At 35.2% G+C, this 26,909-nt stretch overlaps 1 protein-coding gene across 4 annotated transcripts in view; it reads left to right on the top strand.

Moving 5' to 3' along the window:
* Nucleotides 1-19,219, top strand: part of GABRG1 (gamma-aminobutyric acid type A receptor subunit gamma1) — a 74,813-nt gene extending 55,594 nt beyond the window's left edge. For 3 of the 4 annotated variants that reach the window (XM_004607999.2, XM_055138910.1, XM_055138911.1), the window contains 2 exons: nucleotides 1,787-1,998; nucleotides 13,637-19,219. In XM_004607999.2, the coding sequence (XP_004608056.1) occupies nucleotides 1,787-1,998; nucleotides 13,637-13,906 (482 nt within the window). In that variant the 3' untranslated portion in view covers nucleotides 13,907-19,219. Of the gene's footprint in view, nucleotides 1-1,786; nucleotides 1,999-3,510; nucleotides 3,702-13,636 lie in introns of all 4 variants that reach the window. The other variant, XM_055138909.1, reaches the window with a different exon arrangement.
* Nucleotides 19,220-26,909: the final 7,690 nt, after the last annotated feature.

The raw sequence follows: 26,909 nt of genomic DNA, 5'->3' as shown, positions 1-26,909 counted from the left end.
TAAAACAATCAAGGGGAAAATTATGGAATTTTTCAATTTGAATTTTAGTAGGAATGTAATGTATTTTGTGAGATATAGCCAAAATATTGATTGTAGAGGAAATGACAGCTTTAAAATGTTAGTTTAAAGGATTTTTTTAAAGAAAGGAAGATCTAATCTTATATTTCTAAGTATCTACCTTAAATAATAATGAATAAAATATATATCCTTTGCAAAAAATTATATGTAGTACCAAAGGAGATATTTCTGTGTCAGATTTTCAGATGAGAAGCAAATAAATTCTAAGGTTCACAGAACTAATAGCTAAACTTGCCTCTATGACTTCAAATCTATGAAACATTTAACTTTTTCATACTTAGTGGCTATGAAAATCAAAATATGAATCTTGGAGAGACAGATCTGTGGTAGAATAGATGCCTTGAAAGCATGAAGCTGTAAGTTTGGTCCCGTACCGCCCCACATACCAAACAGGTACTGCCTTTTGTGATCTAGTGCAGCAACAAAATGTACCCCAACCAAGCTGTAGACACAACTACATGTGTTTGTTCTGTTCATTGGAGTACCAAAAATTATGAGAAGGAGTGGAAAAATATTTAAAATGGACATTGAAGAGATTATTAAGATACGTTTCTATGGACATATGATAAAAGAAGTGACTACTACATGGACTGTACAAAATTGACCCCTTCTATTTTTTAAATCCTAAATGCTGCCTCTAGCTTGATCAAAATGAGAAGCATTAAAAAACATTTAAAATATTTTTGAGAGTACAGTTTTATTTATTTAGTTATGCTGTTGTGACAAAGACTAGAAACTAAGTCAGGTATTAAGGGAAAAGTAGTAGCATATGCTGAATTCTAATATAAAAGTGGTTTTTTAGTGCTTTAAAATCACTCATAGGAGTAACCAAATATATTTGTTACTTAAACTTTATAAAGTTTTTAAAAAATTGAGTTGTGTAAGAAAATTTCATACGAGTCTCAATTCATTTTTACTCTTTGAAGCAGAAAATGTCAAATCACTGTAGCTTAAATTATGTGGAAGAATAATTTTCTTTTCATATGCTCAGAGTTAGAGGTCTAAGGGAGATATGTTGAAGTGCATTGTGAGATATTCGGGTTTGTTTTAACTTTTGCTTTGATGTGGGATATTTTAATTATGCAATTAAAATAATTTTTTAAAAGTCACCATTTTTGTTTGTTTTAGGGGCACACCTGGCTGTGCTGAGGATTTACTCCTGAGTCTGTACTCAGGAATAATTTTTAGTGGATTTGGGTATCCATATGGTGCAGTGGGGATAGAACCAGGGTCACTGTGGGCTAGGCAAGCACCTTACCCTCTCCGGCCCCTGATTATCTAGACCATCTAATGGAATAAGAGGGCTGCTGATGCTATGGCCATTTCATTCCTCGAGAAATCTTTGAGAAAAGGGGGGAGGCATTTACAGTTTCTTTAATATCACATTGCTAAGAAATGGTGGCAAAAGCAAAAAAAAAAAAATGTTATCATTCCAAACAGCGTCATACTGCTAAATAATTACTATGGACAGAGGCAAGGAATGTACATATGAAGAGTTAATCACTACTGTCAGTTCATAGAATTTGCCTGATTAAAACTTATGCAAAACACATCAAATAGAATTACCCACTCATCAGTAATTCTTTCAATAAATCACTAGTAATCATATTCTCTTATTTCTGAGATTTACTCACACTGTTGCCGAACCAGATGGAAAACTAAAAACGGTCGTTTTTCGATCTTCACTTGTCTTTTCCTTTCTCCACAGGTATCACTACTGTTCTGACTATGACAACTCTAAGTACAATCGCTAGGAAGTCATTGCCCAAGGTTTCTTATGTGACAGCGATGGATCTTTTTGTTTCTGTTTGTTTCATTTTTGTTTTTGCAGCGCTGATGGAATATGGAGCCTTGCATTATTTTACCAGCAACAAGAAAGAAGACATACCTAGAGACAGAAAAGTCAAAACCAAAGCCTCCGTATGTTAACAGTCTCTATTTTATGAAAAACAACTTGCTATTAGAGATACTGTCTTTTTTAACAGTTAAATTAAACTTGCTCATACTAATAGGTACACCTAGATTCTGTTATAGAATATAAATAACTGGAATACCTACCATTGTCAGCCAGGTAAAATGCATTTATATTTCTTCTTAGAAAAAATTCTTGGGAACTGAAGCGATAGTATAGCAACTTCGGCTTTGATCCCTGACATCCCATATGGTTTCTTGAACACTGCCAGGACTAATTCCTGAGTGCAGAGCCAGGAATAACCCATGAGCACTACCAGCTGTGGTCCAAAGGAATAGCAAAAAAAGGTTTCTTAAATCACTTTTCTAAGGAGTGGTTTCCTATATTATGAAATTTCCTACAAGTGACATATCCTACCTGAAAGTCTTTGTATTTTTAAAAAAATAGTAAAATATCTATTTGATTTAGTTTTTGCATTAGGATTCAGAATTTTTATATGGTTAGTTCACAGAATTAACTTATACTTAAGAGATAAAAAGTAGTATTTGGGAATTTAAAAAGTTATTTTACATTCTGGCTACAGAACAAAGGAAGTGGGGCTGTGAGCTGAAAGGGTTCACTGGGTTAAGATGAAGGGATTTGACATTTTGGTGCTGGGCATGGTGTGGTAAGATCTAGGCTTATCTACATGTAGACTTACATGTTTGATACGAAAACTCAATGACATTCAAAGCCTTCTAAAGAAGTGGTACTTTGGGGGCTGGAGTGATAGCACAGCGAGTAGGGTGTTCGCCTTGCCTGCGGCCGACCTGGTTTTGATTCTCAGCATCCCTTACGGTTCCCTGAGCACTGCCAGGAGTTAATTCCGGAGTGCATGAGCCAGGAGTAACCCCTGTGCATCACCAGGTGTGACCCAAAATTGCCAAAAAAATAAAGAAAGAGGGGTCACGGTTCTTGCCTTGCATGTTGCCAACCCCATTTCTGTCCCTGGTACTACATATACTTTTCTACATATAATCACTGTACACAAAGCCAGGAGTGACTCCCTAAGTACCATCACGTTTGCCCTCCCCTTCAAATAATATAAATATATTATAAAATAATTGATATGTTAAAAATATATTTTTATATATATTTATATAATAAATATATATAAAAATAATTTTAGTTTTTCAAAGAAAGAACAGGGGAAAAGGAAATTTTAGTAAAGTATAATTATTTTAAAAAATATGTCATTCATGTGGTATTCAACTTTTTGAAACTTACAGCCATCAAATTCTTTGTTTTTATATGCTTATACTTTTTTACTTCACTTTCCCAACCATATATAATACTTGGAAATTAATTACACATTTTCTAAATACTAGGGTATTATAAGAGTAGCTGTATTTTCGTGTGTGTGTTATAGTAGTGAATGTAAGTAACAGCCTTTAGAAATGAAGAATGCTAGACACAAATCCAGTTATTTTATTTAGTGTCTGACCTAAAACTTTCAATCTTTATATTTCCTTTTCTCATAGGACTCAGAAGAATATAGTTTCTTCCCTAACACTGACAACAAAAGATGCTTTATTATTGATTCCTGTAAATATTTTCAAAGCAGATTTCCCCAAAATACACAAATGAAACAGCTATGCATGGGTGACAAGCTTATAAGCTTACAATAGTGTGTATATGAGTTCTGGAGTTTTTCACAGTATGTCTGAACTTTGTAAGTTCCAGGATTCAAAGCTTTTTTCTCCCTACCCCCCAGTAATAGTTATAACTTTCTTTAAATAATCGTGTCATGATTTTAAGTTATATTTTAATTTTCATCTGATACTTTAAGGAAACCCCTTGTGTATTTGATTCAAATTCCCGCTCTATTCTAATTAAGTCAGAGAATATTTCTGAGAATACCAACTTAAAAACTTATTGTATGGAATTAACTTATGATTTCTACCACTTGACATCAGTTTGCTCATCTGTAGCAATGACAAACTATCAGATGACAATAATGCCAATGTTAATATTAGTTACTAAATTTGAGGTACAGATTGAGGCTTTTCAAAATTACTTTCTTTTAATCAAATGCAAGTATCTTCTGTAGATTATTTCATTTTATCATTTTCTTCCAAAGCTACATTCAATTTTTGCTCTGAAAGTTTTGTTTCTAGAAATTGTAAATGAAAATGTTTAAAATAAACATTTAAATTAAGTACTAAAAATGAACATTTTTCCATAGATTCTCTAACTTTTCTAGGAATAATTTGTATAAATATTACTACTAATATTATCTCAAGACATTCAACTAGTGAGTTGTGCTCTAGGATTTCAACTAACTGGTTTGACTTCAAATTTTATACTTACAGCATTATCAAGTATGACATTTATCTAGGAGTGCTGATGTATTAACGTAAAGATGTTGATTGTCATGGTTACTAATTGACATAGTAAATATTTACTAAGAACATTCCTAGTCTCAGTATAATTGTGTAATGGTTATTTTAAGAGGAAAAATTCCTTATGAGAAAGATTAAAATTTTAACAAGCCAAGGAAGCAAGATACTAAAGCTGAAAAAAGGAAATAGAAAATTTAAATAGCTCTGAAATAGAAAATATCAAATATTAAAAAAATTTCACTTGATGTAGTTGATGCTCTGGGCATGGAGCTATTTTCTTTAGAGCAATCCAAAAGAAATTCTTTAAATTTATCTCAATTTGATTATGTGTTTTTCTTTTACAAATATATTTATATGTAGCTTTATCTTGTTCAGTCTAAATGACACTTTGTATGAAAAACCAGAATTGTATATTGAATCTGACTTTCTGCTTTTTCAGTATTCAGCTATATGGTCTTGTTAGTCTGCTAAATCATAACTATATGAACAATTGATAGTTATTTTTATTACCTTCTCAACTATTCTATATGGAGTATGAGTCTTTCCTCTGTCCCAGCTAAGACAATAGGAATGTATGACTTAGTTTATTTAAATGAATTAAAACAAAAATATAATATTCAGTACCTTAGTGCATTTCCAGTGTTTAATGATTATGTTTGACTAGTGGCTGAAGTACTGGAATGCTCAGATGCAGAAGATGTATATCACCAGAGCACTTTCTACTTAATAACATTGGTATAGAAAATAGGAATTTGATAAAAGAAAATAACCAGAGTAGAGATTAGAAAAGTAGTTTATGGCCAAATTGCATAAAGTCTCTAGTATCACCGTCAGAAATTTAGATTTGAGTGCTAGAGTGGTACTATAGGGATTAAGGCATATGATTTATATGCTGCTGACTTTTGTTTGGTTCCCAGCACCACATGGTCCATGGAAGCATCACTTGGGTGCAGCCTAGTAGTCTCCTGAGCACCATCAGGATGAGCCAGAATTCCCAGCACCTCAGGGCCGAAACAGTTCCACACTTAGGTTTTCAGCCCCACCCCCAAACCAACCTAGATCTTATTCTATCAGCACTAGAATATCAATACATATTTTAAGCAAGAGAGCAAAATAGTATCTATAATTTTGTAAGATTTGAATAGATTTGACATATGAAATATGGATTTGAAGGGTAGGAGGTGGGGAGAAAAATGTAGACACCTGCAATTATGTGAGCTAAAAAGAATATTTTCTGCATACACACTCCCTGTAAATGTAATACAGATGGGTATACATACACATACATACAAATGAATTATTAACTATGGTGGTAGAACATTGAAGAATACATATAAAGCTTTAAATATAATAACCTTATTAGAACAGTGACAGTCTAACATTCACTTCATTCTATGTGATGCTTCCCTTGTCAGAAATACCTTTACTTGAATTATATTTTCATTTATTACTAATACTTATGCTTTGGAGATAGCACTAAAATATCTAGTGAGTATATCTGAGAAAATTTTAATTTTAAAAGAATACCTAAGTTTCTGTTTGTTAATATTGTGGAAATAAATTGCTTGATTTTAACAATTAAATAAATAATTAGTAGAGGTCATATAGATCAGTGATTAAGAAAAGTTTCCACAACAAAATCCAAGACTGACATACTTAGAGAAATGTTGTGTATACAAATAACAAACTACTGAAGAATATTAAAATATACAAACTTGGACAAAAATGAAGCAGAAAGAAAAGTGATTGTAACTCATATCCAATGCTGCCGTGTGTCATATACAGGTAGGAAAGCTACTGTCCCTAGCTTTTAACTAAAAATGCTATTTTTAAAGTTAAAATCTGATGTCAAATTAGGTTTTTTTCTAAACTGTTCTGAAACTCCAAATTACCAATCATTTCCTTCACCTTATTACATGTATTTTTTTTCTTTTCATCTTCAGTAAAAGAAAATAATATATTACTGAAAATCAGTCAGTATCAGGGTGTTTGAGTGGAGATTATGTATGGGAGGTTCATTTTCCCCATAATCTCCACCCACAGAACCTTGTTTTCCAAAGAAAATATATTGTTTTTAGTCAGTGCAAGCCTGTACAAATAACATTTTTCTGAGTACAAAATAATAAAAAGATGGACGAATACTAGGTTCTACAAATTATAAGCCTTCTTTCCTCTAATGGTATTTGGCGAGGCTCCAAGAAATGATTATTAAATATCAGCAAAAGGTGAAATGCAAGAAGATTGCTTAAATTATTGTAGTAATCAGTAAATGTAGAAGGTTTCACCAGGTATTAACCACTGATATCAGTTGTGATAAATGCCAGTAGATACCAACAACCATAACTCTTTCCCTACCTTTGTTTCCAGATGCAATCCTTTGATTACTCTTTCTACTGAAATACCATATAGTATTTAAATATAGAAATCAGATTACTAGAAAGTCAAATTCTTATTTGAAAAAATCCAATTTTGATAGTAATACACATGCATGCTTGGAACTCAAAACCAAATAGAAAAATAAATGCACAAAAGAAGAATACAATTTTATGTCCAGCATTCTCTTAGTCCTACCTCCCATAATTAGCCAGATTTTACCATTTATGTTTTACTTTCTTCTGATGATTATTTCCATTATACTTGCTTTTCTTGAGTTGCCCCTATTAAAGTTGTTATAACTTTTTGATATAAAAGACAGACAATCTTGTTGTATTATTATCTCATTATTCTTTTAATATTTACTTTAATAGTGGTTATATTAGTTCATTCATGAATTTCATATACGATTGGGGACATAGTTCAATGGTCAGGGGCAGATGCCTTGCATGTACAGGGACTGCAGTTCAGTCCTGCCCATCACTAAGAAGAACCCTGGTAGCCACTGTCTCCTGGGCCTTCTAGCCACTGTTTGGGAGAGAACCCACCAATTTAAAACTAAAACTTAAATTGCAACTTTTGGGGGGCTAAGAGACAATACAAGGGGTAAGGCACATGCCTTGAACCAGGCCAAGCCTGGTTTGATTCATGGTACCACATATGGTCTCCTGAGCACTGCCAGGAGTGACTCCTAAGAGCAGACTCAGGAGAAAGCCCTGAGCATCACTGAGAGTGACCCCAAACTCTCCTTTCCACCCATTGGCCCAAATCCTCAAATTCACAAGTCATTATTGTGACTGATGCTGAACGCATTCTTACTCATTTGGAAAGGGTGTTGCTGGAAATCAGTGGGTTTTTTTTTGTTGTTTTTGTTGTTGTTGTTGTTTGGTTTTGGTTTTAGGTCACACCCAGTGGTACTCAGGACTTATTCCTGGCTCTGCACTCAGGGATCACTTCCAGAGGGGTTAGCAGGACACTAGGGGATGCTGAGTATTAAATCTGTGGCTGCATGCAAGACAAACATACTTTATCTGCTATACTATTTCTCTGGTCCTGAAATATTTTATCATGTTTCTCCATTGTATAAAATATTTTATACATTAAATACCTTATAATTATTCTTCATTGTATAAAATATTTTAGGTGCTTAATTTTTTGCAATTAGTTTGAAGGTGAAAAGAAGAATTGGAGATTTTTATGGCTATATTGAACTTCCACAGAAGAGCCTGGCAAGTTCCCCATAGCGTTTTCTATATGCCAAATATTGTAACAGTAACAGGTCTCATTCCCCTGACCCTGAAAAGAGCCTCCAATGGTTGGGAAAAACGAGTAAGGAGTGGCTGCTAAAATCTCAGGGCTGGGATGAACGGAGACATTACTGGCGCCCGCTCGAGTAAATTGATGAACAATGGCATGACAGTGATACAGTGATTTTATTTAATATTAATTTATTAGTATTTCTATTTTCATTATTAAAATGTCCTTGATTCTTTACTCCATTTTGTTTTCTACATTTAAATTGTTATAGATAGAATTTGGATCCCCTAGGCAGATTAATTGGGCACGTAGCGCATATACATTTTTATCATATCTCTATTGAAGTGTTTTTGCTGTGTATATAGCAGGTGACATCAAAATTTCATTTTGCATATTTTTAAACTTTAAGCAAAGTTTTGTTTTTGAGGATTTCTTTACATCTACTTAATTTTCTGAAGTGGCAATAGTATTAAGACAATACCTCTTTAAGTACTTCTGAGTGAACTGCTTGGAAATTTTAATGTTTTCAGGGTTCCTGAACTTTCCGTTTGTGTTCAGTTTGAGGATACTACTCTGTCGTACACAGCTCTGGGACCCCAAGCTCGCTGCCCTGTTTTGCTCCCAGCAATGCTTTGTGGACTATAGACGTTCCTGATGATTTTTCAGTATGTTTAGCTTATTGTTTGGTTTTTAGTCCTTAAATTTAACTTCCATTTGTCTAAATGGAAAACATGGCATCTGATTATTTTTATTTGTACACAAAGCCACTCTCAATGAAGATGATGATTTCACTAAGGTAGTTCTTACCAAAAACAAAGTTTATAATCTTTATAAACATGCCACTTTTTTACTGTTCAGAACTTAGAGTCATAATCATGTGCAGACTCTAGTTAGCATCTTTACTTGTTTTGCTACATGATTTGCTACTAATATTAGTAATATTGCAAATAATTGATTGTGACAACACAGATGATAAGTTATTGTAGTGTAAACCCTTCTAAATATAATTTGTTCACAAGTGCTGTTTTATTTGCTAAATATTTTGTTAGTGCAGTTTCTGCTTAAGTATGTTTTAAGTATTTTCTGCTTAAGTATATTTTTATCATCATCATCATCATCATCATCATCATCATCATCATCATCATCATCATCATCACCATCTCGTTGATCGTTGAATTTCTTGAGCGGTTGCAGTAACGTCTCCATTCGTCCTAGCCCTGAGATTTTAGAAGCCTCTCTTTACTTGTACTTCCCAATGAGGGAGGCTCTTTCAGTGTTAGAGGGATGAGACCCAGCATTGTTACTGGTTTTGGCATATGTTTTGGCATACACCATGGGGAGTTTGTGAGACTCTCCCATGTGGGGAGGAAACTCTCCAGGTAGCTTGCTGGGTTCTCCCAGAGGGAGAAGTAGGCTCTAAGATATCTAAGATATTGCAAGGCCATATTTTATATGTATGTTTTTAATTTAAATTAATAGACTCATATGCATCTTTATTAATAGAGTGGAATGAACTTATCAAAATGTTAAGTTCACTTAGGTTCTTGGTGGTTTTATTTTCATTAGTTTTGTTTTGAGGGCAACATTGATGATGCTCAAGAGTTGCTCCTGGCTCTACACTCAAGAATTGCACTTGGTCAGGGCTGGAGTGATAGCACAGCGGATAGGGCGTTTGTCTTGCATGTGGCCGACCCGGGTTCAATTCCCAGCATCCCATATGGTCCCCCAGCAGCTTCAGGAGTAATTCCTGAGTGTAGAGCCAGGACTAATCCCTGTGTATCGCTGGGTGTGACCCGAAAAGCAAAAAAAAAAAGAATTACACTTGGAGTTTCACACAGGCTACTAGGGATCAAACCTTGGTTGGACAGGTGCAAGGTAGGCATCCTACTGCTTTACTGTGGCTCCAGCACCGTGAGTGATTTTTAAAAATAGCAACAATAGTATCCTTTCAAAATGGTTTCATTAAAGGCAAAAGAAAATTGAGCTGTAGAGATTGTACTGGGTATAAAGTCTTTATCTTGCCTATGCCTGACCCCAGTTCAATCCCTGGAACTGCATGTGTTCCCTGGAGCTACTCCAGAAGTCATTCCTTAGAACAGAGCGAGGAGTGAGTGCTGAGAACAGTCAGTGTGGCACAAAAATCACTGTCATAACAATGATAGTAATAATAAAATGAGAAAATGATATGAAACTACTGTTTCTTTTAATTCAGCTGAACTGATTTATTTTTAATCTTTTTCAAGGCTTGTTATTTGGGGATGCAAAAATCTTCACATGAGATATTATAAAATATTTTTCATTTTGCATAAATATAGTTTGCAAGATGCATATAATTTCAATTAATCTTCATTGGTTTCCAGGTCACAGATCTGTATGTCAAAAATATTTTATGTTATTAATATTGTGTTAGCTCTTTGGATATATTTATCAGCACACATTAAGTCTACTTATATTCACATTCATCATTTTTAACTTCTTTCAATTTGTGAATTTGTGATGTTTGCCGAGACTCCCCAAGAAGGAAGATCATCAATTTAAATTGTCAGTGCAATGGAAGCTCTACATGGTTTTGACACAAGAGATTGGTTTATTTTTTTTTAAATGGAAACATTTTTGCAGGGCTTTTTCCATTTTGTTTAGTACTTTACTAATTAATCATCTCTCTAAAACATTTTATATCTACCAATGTGCACATCATTTATGGCAGTGCTGACTGAACTATGGACTGTGTTTCATGCTATATAACCTTGAAATTTCTAACTTACAAATTGTACTTTAATCACTTTTCACTCAGATTAGCATTTGAACATATGCTATTTAAGTATTAAGTGACAAGGAAATGAATGCCAATTTATCTTATTTTTGTACATAATTTTAATGCTTCACTAAAATTTAGGTGTCTAGTCAAGTATGCCAAATGTCAACCTCAAAAGATCAGTCATTAACATTTATAATAAAATACTGCCTTCACATTTTATAAAACATCTAAACAAGTGCAGTCATGAATATGCTTGTGTTTGGGGTATTGCTCCTTTTCTTCAGGGTACACATTTTTTTCCTAATATGAATATTGTGGCCTGTGTGGTGCTTATTTTTTGAGAAAGATACTAAATTTGATTACTTACCTTGTTTTGAATCTACTGATTTCTTTTTAATATTAATGTTTTATAGTCTATGCATTTTTTAAGAAATGGATTTGAATATAGATCCGAAATTTAAGTTCTTTCTGTGATTATTTTAAAAACAATTTTCTATGCAAAGTTTTACTTCTAAGGGTCTGAGGTTTTTCATGGAACTTACAATAAAAATTAAAAGCAGAGACTAGAGAGAGTGTCACAGGCACAGCAATTGCCTTGCACACAGCAGATCCAAGTTTAGTTCCTAGCACCCCGATGGTCCCCCAGACCCTACCAGTAATGATCACAGACCTAGGCATAAACTCTGAAAACAGCTGTGTGTGACCCAAAAATAAAAAAACAAACAGAACAAAAAATGCATTAGGATTTAATAATCAGATATGTAAGAAAGAGTTTGTATATATACATATATGTACATATATCACTGTCACTGTCATCCTGTTGCTCATCGATTTGTTCGAGCGGCCACCAGTAATGTCTCTCATTGTGAGACTTATTTGTTACTGTTTTTGGCACATTCAATACGCCATGAATAGCTTGCCGAGCTCTCTGAGAGTGGCGGAGGAATAGAACACGGGTCGGCTGTGTGAAAGGCGAATGCCCTACCGCTGTACTATTGCTCCAGCTTATATATATAAAAATATATATATTTCATATATATAAACATATATATAAAATATATATGAGCTGGAGTAATAGTAGATAGATAGATAGATAGATAGATAGATAGATAGATAGATAGATAGGCTTTTTGGTTCACACCCGGCGATGCTCAGAGCTGACTCCTGGCTCTGCCCTCAGGAATCACTCCTGATCACTCCTGGCAGTGCTCAGAAGACCATAAGGGATGCTGGGAATCGAACCCAGGTTGCCACGTGCAAGGCAAATGCCCTACCTGCTGTACTATCACTCCAGCCCCAAAGAGATAAAATAACTTAAAAGCAATTTTTAAATACTGGCATTATGTTTAATATTTAGATAATAAAACCATTATTATAATAGTTGTAAGATTGACATACCATAACTCCTCATATATATGCAGGCATTCTTGTAGATGCAGAGATACTAAAACCATAATATTCATTAATATTTTAATTGTCATTTTACTCCAGGGTTTATTAATGGAGTTTTGACTTTTTTTTTAAGGGACAGGTATTTTTTCCTTGTTGCTTTTATTGATGCTTGTTTTAGCATTTATTTTATAATTAATTTTAATTGGCTTCTTCTGGAATCTATAGTAGAAGATGGCAATAATAACAAATATCACCTATATATAGCTTGCCAGACATTGTGCTTGGTGGTTTATTTACCTGTTTTATATAAAACTGTCTAAAAGCTATATAAAATATATTTATAGAACTATCAGACATAGAGCTAAATGAGTGCTCTCATTTCTTGTTCAAGATCAAACAAATTCACTAGGTAAATTTGGATTTCAGCCCAAGTCTGACTGGTTCCACAATTATTGTTCCATAATATTCTGTTGTATCCTGGTCTTGCTTTGAGTTCTATACTTTAAAGAGTTATTTAATTCATATTGTTCAAAATGTGGTGTCATGAAAAGAGTTTATTTTGAGGCATCCAAACAACTCAAACTCTAATAATAGCTGAGAAATAGGGAGCACTGATCATTTTATGGAAGTTATAAAATCTGTTCATATTCATTGAAAAATTAGGTACTAATATAATTTCAATTATGAAAATAGTTGTATTTAAAAAATGAGCAAAATTTTGATGCCATTTATATCCAAATATGTTTTAGCTTCTATGTATTCCCTTTCCCAAGCATGATGCCTTATCTTGTTATCTAATACTACAAAAGGCATGTTATTTATATTCATTCAAGCTTCTCAAAAATATTCTGCATGATACAAGTGCCTTTTGGTTGGTTGTGGAGAATGGTGTTTGAGGTACATCTGTCTATGCTCAGGGCTTACTCCTGATTGGTTCTGCTCGAAGCTTATTCCTCTCTCTGCTCAGAAATCACTCCTAGTGGTGCTGAGATGAAACCTGGGTCAGTCAGTACACAGCAGGCTCTATACCCACTGCGCTATCTTTTCGGTTCCTTGAAACTCTTTTGCTCTTTGTCTGCATCAACTTTCTAAACATATAAATGTATAAAATAAATTTTATTTTTCCTATTTTGGGTATTCTCTTGACATGTAACATAATGCTAAATTTTATGATAACAAAGTAGATTATAATATATAACTACTAAAACAGTACAGAGGTCATGGCACTAGCATAGCAGACCTAACTTTGTTCCCTAGCATCTCATATGGTCCTTCAAGCACTGCCAGGAATGATTCCTGAGCCCAGAATTTGGAATAAGCCACGAAGTTTGTCTCAAAACTTCCCATAAAAAAATAAGATTCTTGTTTAACTTGTGAGGAAGCAAAATTATTTTTATCATGAACTAGATGCTAGAGTTTGAGAGTATAAATTAGTCTTTATATATATATTTTTTTTCTCAAGAAATACCTTATTCTTTCACTCAGATGATTCCTGGACTCCATCCTGGTTCCACTCTGATTCCAATGAATAGCCTTTCTATGCCACAAAGTGATGACGAGTATGGATACCAGTGTTTGGAGGGCAAAGATTGCGCCAGCTTCTTCTGTTGCTTTGAGGACTGCAAAACAGGATCTTGGAGGGAAGGAAGGCTACATATACGCATTGCCAAGATTGATTCCTATTCTCGAATATTTTTCCCAACAGCCTTTGCCCTGTTCAATTTGGTTTATTGGGTTGGCTACCTTTACCTATAACTTCTGCTGGCTAGGCAAAAGTCATAAAAATTCAAGTCCAATATAACTGACTGAACATCAGTAACATGAAGTTTAATTTAATTTAATTTAATTTTTTAAAATTCTTTTATTGATTCACCATGTGGAAAGTTACAAAGCTTTCAGGTTAAAGTCTCAGTTATACAATGCTCAAAAACCCATCCCTTCACCAATGCACATATTCCACCACCAAGAATCACAATATACCTGCCCCCTTCCCCCCAAAGTTTAATTTTAAACTGCAGTGAAATTGGTGGACAAATGTGAATAGCACTGTATTTTTTTTTTAATTTTATTGATTCACCGTGAGATATAGTTACAAGCTTTCTTGTCTGAGTTACAATCACACAATAATCAAACACCCATCCCTCCACCAGTGCACATTCCCCACCACCAATATCCCCAGTATACCAATGTCCCCACCACCAATATCTCCAATATCCCCACCTTTCCCACCCTCCCACTGCCTTCATGGCAGACAATATTCCCCATACTCCCTGTCTACTTTTGGGCATTACAGTTTGTGATGCAGATACTGAGAGGTTATCATGTTTGGCCCTTTATCCACTTTCATCACACATCTCCCATCGTGACCGATTCCTCCAACCATCATTTTCTTAGTGATCCCTTCTCTATTTCAGCTGTCCTCTCCCCGCCCGCTTGTGAGGCGATTAGCACTGTATTATTTTAAGGCTTTCCTGGGTAAATAAAGTTACAGAATTTGGACTGATTTACTTAAATTTATATAAAACAGATACAGTGCAAACTTCAGTACACCATCATCTATTTTACTTCTCTTTACTTCCCTTATATCCCATTTGTCCCATTTGTATGACTTATAATTAAGTTGAAATTAAATACTGTAATATACATTTTATTTAACAATAATCTGTGATTATTTATCATGCTAGTCTAATATTTATGTAGTCTTTTTCCCGGGAATATTGTTAAAATTACATTTTTTCTGTTTATTGGAATTCTCTGTTTGGAACATAGCTATATATAAAGCATAAAGCCATGATTTCCTTCTCTTTATTTCCAAGATATTTCCCAAAATAAGCCCATTTTAAAATTCTTTTTTAATATTAAAAGACTAGTTTTTCCCTTTCTTCTAATCCTGACTCAATATTGAACAGAATCCAATTTCACGTAAGTTTTATTTATAAACTCAGATGAAAAACATAATGTTATTTCTTTTAAATTCCAGGTAAATTAAAATTAAGAAAAGTATTACATTTATCCATTTTCTCTGTCTCACAGAGATTTTAAAAAATGAAAATACTACCACCACCGAAATTAAGTACAGGGTGCAGTGATCTTTTCTTTATGCTCTACCAAAGTGTTATTTATTCTAAATTAACAACAATATTGAAGAAGATTGCTTTTATTCATTTTCATAGTGTGGTTGCAGAATTATTATCAGCAAAGCTGTATTGAATTTCACATTTAGAATATGGTTTAAATATTAACTACTAACTTTATGTTTGAAATAAATATTTTCAAAAAACAATATTAAGGCTGTGTTGGTGAGAGTTTTGTTTGTGGCAACTATAATGAATATGAGTTTGGGTCTCTAAATTCTAGGGGCAGAAATAGAGGAAATCTCACTCTTATTCAAAGAATGTCAAATTTTAAACAAAACGATTTCAATCATGATGTGAATGTACTTTTTTAAAAAATATTATTTATTAGAGCTGCAGCTTGTTAATTGACTTGATTTGCAAAAAAATTTATCAGTGGCCTTATGATTTGTTCAAGCGGGCACCAGTAACATCTCTCAATTGTAAGACTTATTTGTTACTGTTTTTGGCACATCCAATACACCAAGGGTAGCTTGCCAGGTTCTGCCATGCAGGCTTGATACCGTCGGTAGCTTGCTGGGCTCTCAGAGAGGGATGGAGGAATCAAACACAGTTTGCCTGCGTGAAAGGCGAACGCCCTACTGCTGTGCTATTGCTCCAGACCAACCTCAGTGATCGCGATTAAAAATTGATTGTGTAACCAAGAGCACCTATCAGAATGAAGAGCCCTTAAGAGTAATATCTTTCTTCTTATAGGTGGAGTAAGGTACAAAAGCTATTTTCAGACTTTAGTTTTGAGTATGACAATTTTCCCACAGTGCACCCGAATATAGGGGTGAAACTCTGGCTTAATATATATGTGTATATATAATTACACACATATATGTATGTATATATACATGTATACGTATATATGTATTCTGGAGTTGCACTTGAAATATGCATACTTTATATATATTTAAAATTGTTTAAGTAAATTGCATTCCACCGTGTGTATTCTTTAACACCAATCTGAAGTTTTTACTTTCTCATATACCCCTGAAAAAAATTGAGCATGAATTAAATGATAATGCCCCAAATATACACCAGGACTGCAAGTTTTTTAGTTGGGAGCCAAGTTAAATTTGTCCATGTGCATAATAGATTACAAATTATATATTCATTACAATAATATTGAGTAGTGATGGATACTACCACGATGAGTTTTTTTAGGGATAAATGAACAAATGAAGTACTTGTGAAGAGTCCATCATTTCACTAAAATGTACCATAAATATTTCAATGTGCTAAGACATAGTCTTTTCATTATCATAGCGATATTTTTAATTCTGGGACTTTTTCAAGTCAATCCGAGCATGACTATATTTTTAAATTCTTTAAAGTACTTAAATAACATTTTCCCATTGGTATTTTACTAACTTGACTTTAAATACATTCAAGCTGATGATAATTATAAGTAAAGCTAAAATACATTAAAAATATGAGTGATGTTTTCTATGCATTCACTGTATATACCATTACTAACAAGTACTTTGTTTTCAAAGTCAATGGTATTTTATTGGGATCAAAGGCAGTGTATGTTAAACAGTATTATTTAATGATATAGATTAAAAAGAAGGGTATGCAAGTCATATTACTTTAAAATGTGAATTAAAAGGTGAAATTCCATTATTCTTATTAAAATAATTTTTTTTCTAAAAAAACAAAGCAATTTAATTTCCTTCTTTTAAAATGTCTCCTGAACCCTCTGTGGTGGTAAGTTTTACATCTTGGAAAATTTTTTTAACTTCTTTTTTTAATTGTGTATTTATCAGTCTCTCTGAAACATGTGTTTCCTGGATGTTTTCAAATATCTTAAAATTCACATAAAATATGGACACAAAGGACTAGAATCATTTGGAAAAATATTGATTCATATATATTGATCTTCTCAATATGTGACCAAGATCTAGAAGTTCTAAGAATGAGAAATGTGATTTACACAATTTTATACTTGAATTGCATAGATAAACAGAATTACTCTCACTTGAAATCAATTTTTAAATTCTAAGTAGTTATTAAATTTAAAAAAAAAGGTGTAGCCGAGAATTCAGTAAATCTGACTAAATACAATGTTTTAATGTAAGAAAACATTAGTAAATTCCTTTAATCTAAGTTAAAACAATAGATATTATTAAGAGTCTAAACATCCCAGTTTTAAGGCAAACACAGTAAATGTATTAAATATATAATCACCTAGCTTTCTCTCCTGTAAGTATGTTCCTAAATTATGACAGGAATAATAAAATATATTTTTGTTTAAGACCAAGAAGAAAATTGAGAGCTTCACTCTTGTCAGTTAACCACTAATTAAATAAACCATAAGTTGAATTGTATATAAACGCATCACATTTTTATATCAGTGCCTATAGTAGTTCTTACAAAATTTCCTGTAGTAAGGTACAGTGAAACTACTTCACTCTCCTTCTGCTATATTTGAAGATATCCACAGACACTTATTTGTGTTAATCCAAAATTCTGCAATGATTTCTAAATAAATGGTTTTTCTGTGCCTTCATCAGTTTTATCTAATTTCTCAATGTTATTCCATTAAAGTTATAATTTAGTGCTACATTTCTTTTGTTCATCCTTGTTTTCACTGCTAGAGAGTCCTTGTCAAATCACTCTGAAGTCTTGGGTATCATCACCAAGTCTTTTTCAGACATTCCAAATAAAGTTTCCAAAAGCTATTGACTACTTTGTTCAAGTAGATACAAGGTCAGCTCTGTCTTTTACTTGTCTGGACTTTAGAAGTGACATGTCTTTCAAATATTTATGCAGCTCTTTCTACATTTAAACTACTGATATGGATACAAGTGGGGATATATGACGATGAGCTATCAAGGATCATATAATATAATCAGAGGATTAGTTACACAACTCAAAGAAGGGAAGATAAGTATAAAAAAATTCTTGGAGGATATATGTTTAGAGGTGTGAGCTTGAGAATTCAGTGTCAATAAGTAAAGTTGAGATATCACACTATAGTTGAATAAGCAGCTTAAAGAAACAGAAGAATAAGAGCAAACAATAATTCTATTTTAACTGAAAGTTAAGAATTCTATAGAGACAAGCAAAGGTGAGATTTGAAATATAGGTCAAACACTTAGGAAAGTGGGGAATATCTGTTTTAGGAGACTAGATGATATTTTTTGTTCATTATAAGTATACAAAGATACTGAAGTCGTCAGAGGTTAATCTTATTGATGTGTGATGTTTGAAAGGTCCTAAAATACAAGAAATGTGAGTTGTTGAAAGTCTGTCCTTTGTTAATAGTTCAATGGAATGATGAAAATATAGTCTGAATAAGAAAGAAAAAGCGGCAGACAACACAGCAGGCTGTGATTTGTTGAATGTCATACTATGTGTAAAGAGTAAGATCATATACTGGGTAGTATATATTTGTGTCTAAGTAGTCTCTAAACATATGAAGGGATTTCTGAATATATTACAATCCTGTTTGCTGTTATCTAAACTTTTCATTAAATGCTTATTTTTTCTAATGATACATGAATTTCCATATTATATATAAAGAACACATATCTAATGAAATTTTACAAAGTAAGACAGATCTGTTCAGATTATTTTTAAAACTCTGTTCTATGCTTAAAGGGCTTTCTTATCAAATAGTTTTCTCTTCTTTCTTCAGCAAACAAATAATGTGTATAGAGAAAAATTGTAACCAGAAAGTTGATTTCTATTTCTCAGTTTTTGAACTTTTTTCTCAGCATTAATTTTGGGACGGTGAAATATGGATCCTGTGTAATGTGAATAGTTGCTATATGTTTGTGATAACACTAATACTGCTAGGCAGAAAGGGCTAAACAGTGGAATACTAAGACCTGATTGACCTAAATGGAAATAGTTGGGATCTCATGAGTCACTATAGCAGTTCTTTGCATTCCTTGTGTATGTAGTCACTTTGTATAATAAACTTTTATGGCGTTGATTCTGATTTGTCCTGCTTCTGCCTTGTCATTTTGGTAGTGCATATAAGACTATCTCAACTTTTCAAAGTATTCCATACATTGAATATACATGCTATACATTCTCTTAAAATGTGCCCTTTTCATTGTTTTCATATATTGCTTTGCTGTTTTAGATAAGAAAGTATGATGTCCACACATAACTTCTGATAAATTTCTTTCACTTTTCAAATTAAGAAAGCAAAATTTGGCATTTATATTTGATAGTCATGAAAATGAATACCATGGATATTAAATAAATATGGCTTATGTATTTGCATGGACTTTGCTGCTAAAACTATACATATTCAGTTATTCTGTGAAATTACTGTTTCATCATAATAAAACTGCCAAATACTTTTCCTTAAGTGAGTCAAGGAAAGAAATGTATGAATATATAAAATTGTTTATAAATGACTAATAGATATTAATCATTCTAAATTCATAATTATAAGAAAGTTTTATTTAATCTGAAAAAACTCAAAATAATTGATAAGCACAAAAAATCAGGAAGAAGGCATCTTCTCCCTCATCTTCCATGTTGTCTTTTCCTTGCCACAGTAATACAATATACATTCATTTAAGTTTTGTGTTTGTTTTTTGTCCAATCATGTCTTTATAATAAGCTAAGAACAGGGTGGTGAGTGGTGAGTAGTGTTTTTTGAGAATCTGACATATGTTTGGAATCACAAATGCATTATGTAGGGGCTGGAGCAATAGCACAGCGGGTATTCCCAGCATCCCATATGGTCCCCTGAGCATCGCCAGGGTAATTCCTGAGTGCAGAGCCAGGAGTAACCCCTGTGCATCGCCGGGTGTGACCCAAAAAGCAAAAAATAAATAACTAAATGCATTATGCATTAATAATTTAATCTTTAAAGCAAAGACCGCTATTTAACAGATGTGAAAACTAACGCTCAGCACTTTGGATACATTTCTCCTAACTTGATTACTTTATTTTAAGTAAACTAAATATTAAAATAAATCACCTTTTGAACTGGAGGTTCAAATATACAGTGGATAAGGCACTTGCCTTGCATGTGGCAGACCTGAGTTCTATTCCCAGCATTCTATACCACTGCAAGGAGTGATTCCTGATTTCAGAGCCAGGAGTAGTCCCTGAGCATCACCAGGTGTAACCCCCTAACCAATGAATAAATAAAATAATATAAACTAAATTTAAGTGCTTTAACTATAAATATATCTTCATTAAATGAAACTGATGGCAGATAATTGCTCAGGTTCCAATATCAGATTTCTTTATGAGAAAGAAAAAAATTAAAACTATTGGAATTAAACAGTACCTTACTCAAATTTTTTTTTCTTTTTGGGTCACACCTGGCGATGCACAGGGGTTACTACTGGCTCTGCACTCAGAAATCACCTCTGGCAGTACTCAGGGAACCATATAGGATACTGGGAATTGAACCCGGATCTGCCTCGTGCAAGGCAAACGCCCTACCAGATGTGCTATTGCTCCCGCCCCTCAATTCTGTTTAAAGAACACAAACCCTGTGTTATGTGTTAAGAACATTGTCTTAAATATCTTGATTTTTTTCCACAATAGACTTGATGGGAGCTGAAACATTTACACATGCACTAAAAGTGTTGAAAAATTACTTCTGCAATTCAAGCAAATCTAATAAGTTCAGTAACTTTTTCACAAAGGTATTAGCAAGCTGTGTTGATGGCAGTGATTCTTAGAACACAGCAACACACATATAATTGCCTCTTATCTCTGGTTGCTTTTGTGCCTTAATGACAGAGTTGAGTAGGTGCAACAAAAATAACATCCTATTTAGGTTCATAAAATAAATCCTTATCCTCTGGAAGTAGGCACAATAGATGACTAACTTATATCTCGGGATAGCTCTATCATTAAAAAAGCTTCCTATTATTTTAAAGTATATATATTAATATATAAAAGCATAAATATAAAGTTATTTATAAATTTATAAATATAAATACAAATGTAAATATAAAACAAAGATCTCAGAAGAGAGCTATGTGATTTTTCATGGGTGCATTTGCGGCCACACAAACTCTTTATTTTTATTTTTATTTTTTATTTTTGTCCCACACGGCAGAGCCTGGCAAGCTACCCATGATGTATTTGATATGCCAGAAATGGTAACAACATGCTCTTTGTGTTCCTACAGCAAACAGATGCCATTGAGCTACACTAGCATGAAATAGAGACAAATGAAGACGTTACTGAAGCTTTCTTGAGCAAATGAATGAACAACAGGATGGCAGTGATACAGTGATATTTTTAAATTTTCAAAGTCAAGGGTACTAAAGGAAGTGTTTTATATAAAATGAAAACTCATTTTCTTTACACTATATATTCTCAGCTTCTTGCAGAAACATTAATCAAAGGCATACTTTCATTGTCAGACTGTAAATATTTTAAAGTTGTTTTAATATTGAAAATGCAAGCTCATGATTATTTCTACACTAATTGAAGGAGATAAAATGATTAATGTAGAGAAATTTATGCTACACCTAGCATTTGCTCAAGATGTTTTAACTATAAAAAAGTGATAAATGCAAATTTTAAAGTATTTTAAAATTTCTTTGCTCGAGAGAGCATAAGATATATTTTCCCATTAGAATTATTTACGTCAGTTCAAAACTTGCTGTTGCGTGAATGTTCTTGTGGTCGGAGGCGCTGAGATAAGGCACGTGGAAGAAATGTCTTGATTGGAGGACTAAGGCTCGCTCTGGCTCTTAGCAAAGGCAGAGGGCCTCCTGGACCTCCTTTTATTGATCATGGTAGTGATGTCGGTGGGCCCCACGGGTGACTTTCGTGAAGCGGGGAGGAGAAAGACGGTCACTTTCTCTCCAACCGCCTCAAACATCCGGGACCCAGGGTTACTGGGTTCTTGTCTCGCTCGCGGAAAAGAATTTCAGGAGTAGACAGGCAGTGAAGTAGCAGATTTTATTTAGAAGGTCTTAGGGAAGGAGGAAAGGATAAGTGGAAAAGAAAAACCAGTAGGAGTAACGCGCTCAAGAAAGAACTCGGGCTCCTCCGAAGATGGAGAGAGCTCTACACACATCCTAGCACTGGACACGAAAGCATGAAAGTACACATCTCAAGGGGGGAGATGCGGGCGACACATGTGCTCGGCCACATGCACAAACAGCACATGGGCTCAGGCAGCATATGCACGCCCTTCCTTTGTTCAAGGTGTCTTTTTAGGGTTTCTGCAACCTGCCCCCACCCACATGGGGTTTCTTTCCAGGTAAAAGTTCGTTGCTAAGGTTACCAGGGAGGTTGGGAGTGGTGATGGCCTTTTTTGGGGAACCTCCTGGGGAGGGGTCTATTATCCTCAGAGTCTGTTGAAGGTCTTATCAGGTCCATTTCCTGTATCCACAGGGTGGGTCAGTCTCAGGATTCTCCTCCCGGAGACTTTGATAATCTAAGTTTCATTGCCAGGGGCCTTTCCCTATCTACCTGCCTACATCAGTAGCTCTAAAAGGCGCAATATAGTGACGTCACCAAAGGCATCAAAAGATGTTACAGGAAGAACATTGAGGCAACATTATTTCCTTGTATCCCCAGGCCAGTAATCTAGGCCTCCGGAAAGAAGATGCAAAACCCAAACTGAAACCTTCCTTGGGCTAAAAGCACTTGGATTTACATCCCAAAGACTAGGCTGGGCCAGAGCCTACAATTTACAATCTCAAAAGTCAGGCCTGGCTAACACCATCTGCATGTCAAAGACCAGCCAGGCTTCTGTGAGAGAAGGAAAACTGCTCTTTTCAGTATACTGAAATTATTTTTCTGAACTCAGCTTGAAGGGGGAAAATGTTCAGCTTCATCCAAACCAGTCAGGACACACGAGAAATCTCGCCCATTTTCATGGGTCCCTATGTTCCTGTTCGTAGTACGGTACAGTACACATGGGCTCACCCTGGTAGCTCAGTCCAGCCCCAACAACTTGCTGTCAAAATTCTATTGTTAGGGGCGGCAGATCTCTGCCCGGGGGAGGCTCGGAGAGATAAAAGAACAAAACCAAGACAACTCTTTCTGCAAATGCATGGGGTTTATTTAAGCCAATATAGCTATATTGGGACCTTCAATTGTGCCTCAATAGCGTGGCATAACTGAAGGCCCCGACCTCCAAAAAGCAGGCTGTATTTATACCCTTTTGGGGGAGAAATGAAAATCTCACATATCAAAGGGAATCACATAGGTCACTTAATTTGCATATCTAAACATTTGTTGACAAATGAATATCTCACATATCAAAGGGGATATATTGGGGGAAAATTACATGTATTGAATCAAAGGAGAATCATACATATCAAAGAAAATCACAGGTATTGGATCAATAGGAAAACCATAGGAAACCATAGGAAAACCATACAAAAGGGAAAACCACACCTATTTCACTTAATATGCTAATTTCAACATTTGTTGACCGGTCAGAGCAGATGTTTGTTTACAGTTCCTCGGGGCAGTTTGTTGGCCCATTTGGTGACAGAGTCCTGCCCAGCGGAAGGTCCTGAAGACATCTTTCAAAGCAGTCAAGTAGTTACAAAGGGCAACTTCAGCAGTTAACCCTTAACCTGCCCTTCAGTTCTTGACTCTTAACTTTCCCTCCTCTTCAATCCCCACTTCTCCTTGTGAATATCTCTAATCTTAGAGATTGTGAAGGGGGTGTCTCCCGTTGTCTGGACATGCCACTAGTAGTCTCTTGTTGTCTGGACATGCCACTAGTCGATGTCATTCTGGTTCCAAGAGGGGAGGCAGCTTTTTGATTCCATCCTCCTTCAAAGCAGTTGGTGTGTTCAGGATCACAGACCTCTCCAATGGGGTTCTCTGGTGGCAGTTTTTATCACCTGATTGAAACCAGATGTCTCAATGCATACGGATGAGGGGTTCACTCTGGCAGTGTGCTCCCAGCCCCCATGGAGCTTGGCCTTGATACCTGTAAAGACTAGTAATAACTGGAAAAGAGAGAGAGATCATATTCTGGCCTACACTTCCCTTTTCAAGGCTAAGTTGGAACAGTGGCAGTTGACCTCCCCCCAAAATTTTTTTTTTTAAAAGAGAACAGAGTTCCTCCATTAATGGGGTTCACACTCACAACAGGGCAGTTGGGATTTTCAAGGCCGGAGGGGCTTCCTTAATCTAGCTACCTACTTTATATTCCCCTAGAGATTCCACCACCTTTAATCCTTAAAGGGAAAGTGGTCGAAGTTCCGTCTTCTGGAGCTGCTTCATGCTGACAGAGGGGCGCTGGCCCTGCCTGCACAAGGGGTGAAATCTCATGCTACCTTAATTTAGTGTGCCCCAGGCAATGAATTTGTTGGGTTCCTCAAGTTATCTGAAAGAAAAGATCAGATCAATTAGACTGAGGGATGGCACTTAGACCCTGGAGATGTGGAAGGTCCTTTTCTGACATAGTAACAACAATATAGTTTGCTATCTTAGAAAACATAAGAGTTAAAGCAACAGAAACCAAAGCAACGTAATGCCATACCCATTTCTATCATAAAAGCAATGGAAAGGAATAACTGCTTTACCCATGGTTGATAGAAAATGACTTCTTATGTTCAGATTTTTCTAGTAACATAGAAGCACCAAGCTACTTCTCAGATAGGAAAAGCTATCCATTCACTGAAACTATCAGTTGGAGCCAGTAGATACCTTGAATATAAGTGTTTGATCATTTGCATGTCAAGCTGCCAATCCTCTCCTTGATAAGTTCCTTGAAGTTACAAGTGTTAGGAAAGGAGGCCCACTGTAAGAAATCACGCAATCCGGAGATTCGTCTTGCAGTGATTTATTCAGAGACCTTTTCGGGAAAGAGGACCGAGGGATGAATGAGAAGAAAACCATACCTAGCTAGGCAGCTTCCCTCCTTATCTACCACTCGCTGCCTGCTTAAGCCCAAGTGTCTGCAGCTAGTTACAGCTCGTGGCGTGACAAGACATCCTGATTCCTTATCAGGTGTTATCTACGAAGCAGGGTGTAATTAACAAGAAACAGGTGTCCACGAAGCATGGTCCCGTGGCGGCTCTCCACAGCCCACGATTCATTAATGAAACAGAAAGCACATTTCTGAGTTCCTTTCCATGAAAGATGGCTTTCACTAGGGTTGGAAGCTTAGTGAAACCCTTTATCTATCAATTTCCTTTTGAAAACATTGTTCCAATGCCCATTGTCCCTCTTTTGCAGAGTATTTTAGATGAGTATTCTCTGGATGGGGTATTAATCCCATGATGGAACGAGAATTAAGAGCTGTTAAAATTCTAGTTCTCTCCAAATGACTGTGTCCATAGAACTAAGAGTGAATGCTTAGATGCCCACTCTTGGCACTGTAGCCAATTGACAGGTTGGGGGGAAAGTAATTAATTCTGCACTTTGAGCTGAGGTTCCCCCACTAAAGCTCTGGCTTCCAATACCCTGGTCAGACTAGTGACAGCATCTTCAACATTGAGTCTTACAGACTAGACTGCTTACTTTACAGTCAGCAAAACACATTGTACCTGAATTACTCAAAAGGGATACCTTATAGATCAAGATTAGAATACATTTACTAGATCACTCTATAGAATTTGAATCTAATTCTTTAAAAAGCAAGTTACAGAAACATGGTTTTCTCTTCACCTTCATTTTAAAATTTGCCTGACGGCTTAACAAATCTGACTTGTTCTTTTGCATAAACACAGCAAGATTGGAGAACTCTCCATTTGGGGTACCCCATTATTTACTGAGAAGTCCTGGGGGTTGGCTAAAGACAGGAGGCATACCAATAACGGCATTAATCTTATGTGGCACGTCAGAGTTACCCAGGCCTGGCCATAAATGTCCCACGATGAACTGGATGGCTTCAGGTCTTCAGGTTGAACTTGAGGTAACCTTGAGCCTCATTTGCCATAGAGGCATCCTGGCAGAAAGGAGTCCCTCCCCTCCCTTCTTCAGGGCTGGGAGAGATCCTAGTTTCCAGGGTTTTTCTTGATGCTGAGAGTAGGCCGGGCCATGTCAGTCACATAGATTTCCGGATTCCTCATTCTCCATAGCAGTGATGATTTCCATTCTTTCCTTGAGCCGGCCTGCCTCTAGGGTCTCCCTGAGGTTTGTAGGGTACTTGAAACAGTACCTGTTAAATACATGCTCCTGTCATTTAGACCAATCCCTTGCTGTTTCCCTGGAAGAGGGTTTTGGGATCCCATAACTGATTTTCCTGTCTGCATGAGGGGTGGACCCTATTACAGAGAGGAAAGACTTTTATCTGGATTTATGCAAACCAACACAGTGCCATGAAACATCAAAAACATACTGAAGGTACAAAAGAAGAGAAAAGCAAACGTTTTACTTTACTCACAGTGAGATGCAACACACTCATTTGTTGTGGGTCCTAGTCAAAGAAGCTAAAATCTGTAGAGGAAAAGTGTACAATTTAACATCATATTTAACCCATTCAATTCTATGTTGAGAACCTTGACTTCCCATTAATAAAAGCACTGTACTGGGAGTACTAGAACAATTCCGCATGAGATTTAAAGAGTTTCTTAAAACAGTGATCAATTTCTTTCCTTCAAACACAACTTCAAACCTTCTACACATTCCTCTATATTCATTCTGTCCTGTAACTTTCCTTCAACTCATTTCAAAATCAACTTCACTTTAACAGGATTCCTTGCCTTTTTTCAACTGATGATATC

This window comes from Sorex araneus, chromosome 5 (genome assembly GCF_027595985.1).
Source record: "Sorex araneus isolate mSorAra2 chromosome 5, mSorAra2.pri, whole genome shotgun sequence".
NCBI lineage: Eukaryota > Metazoa > Chordata > Mammalia > Eulipotyphla > Soricidae > Sorex > Sorex araneus.
The sequence above is the reverse complement of the archived record's forward strand: the minus strand, read 5'-3'. Positions and strand labels throughout refer to the sequence as shown.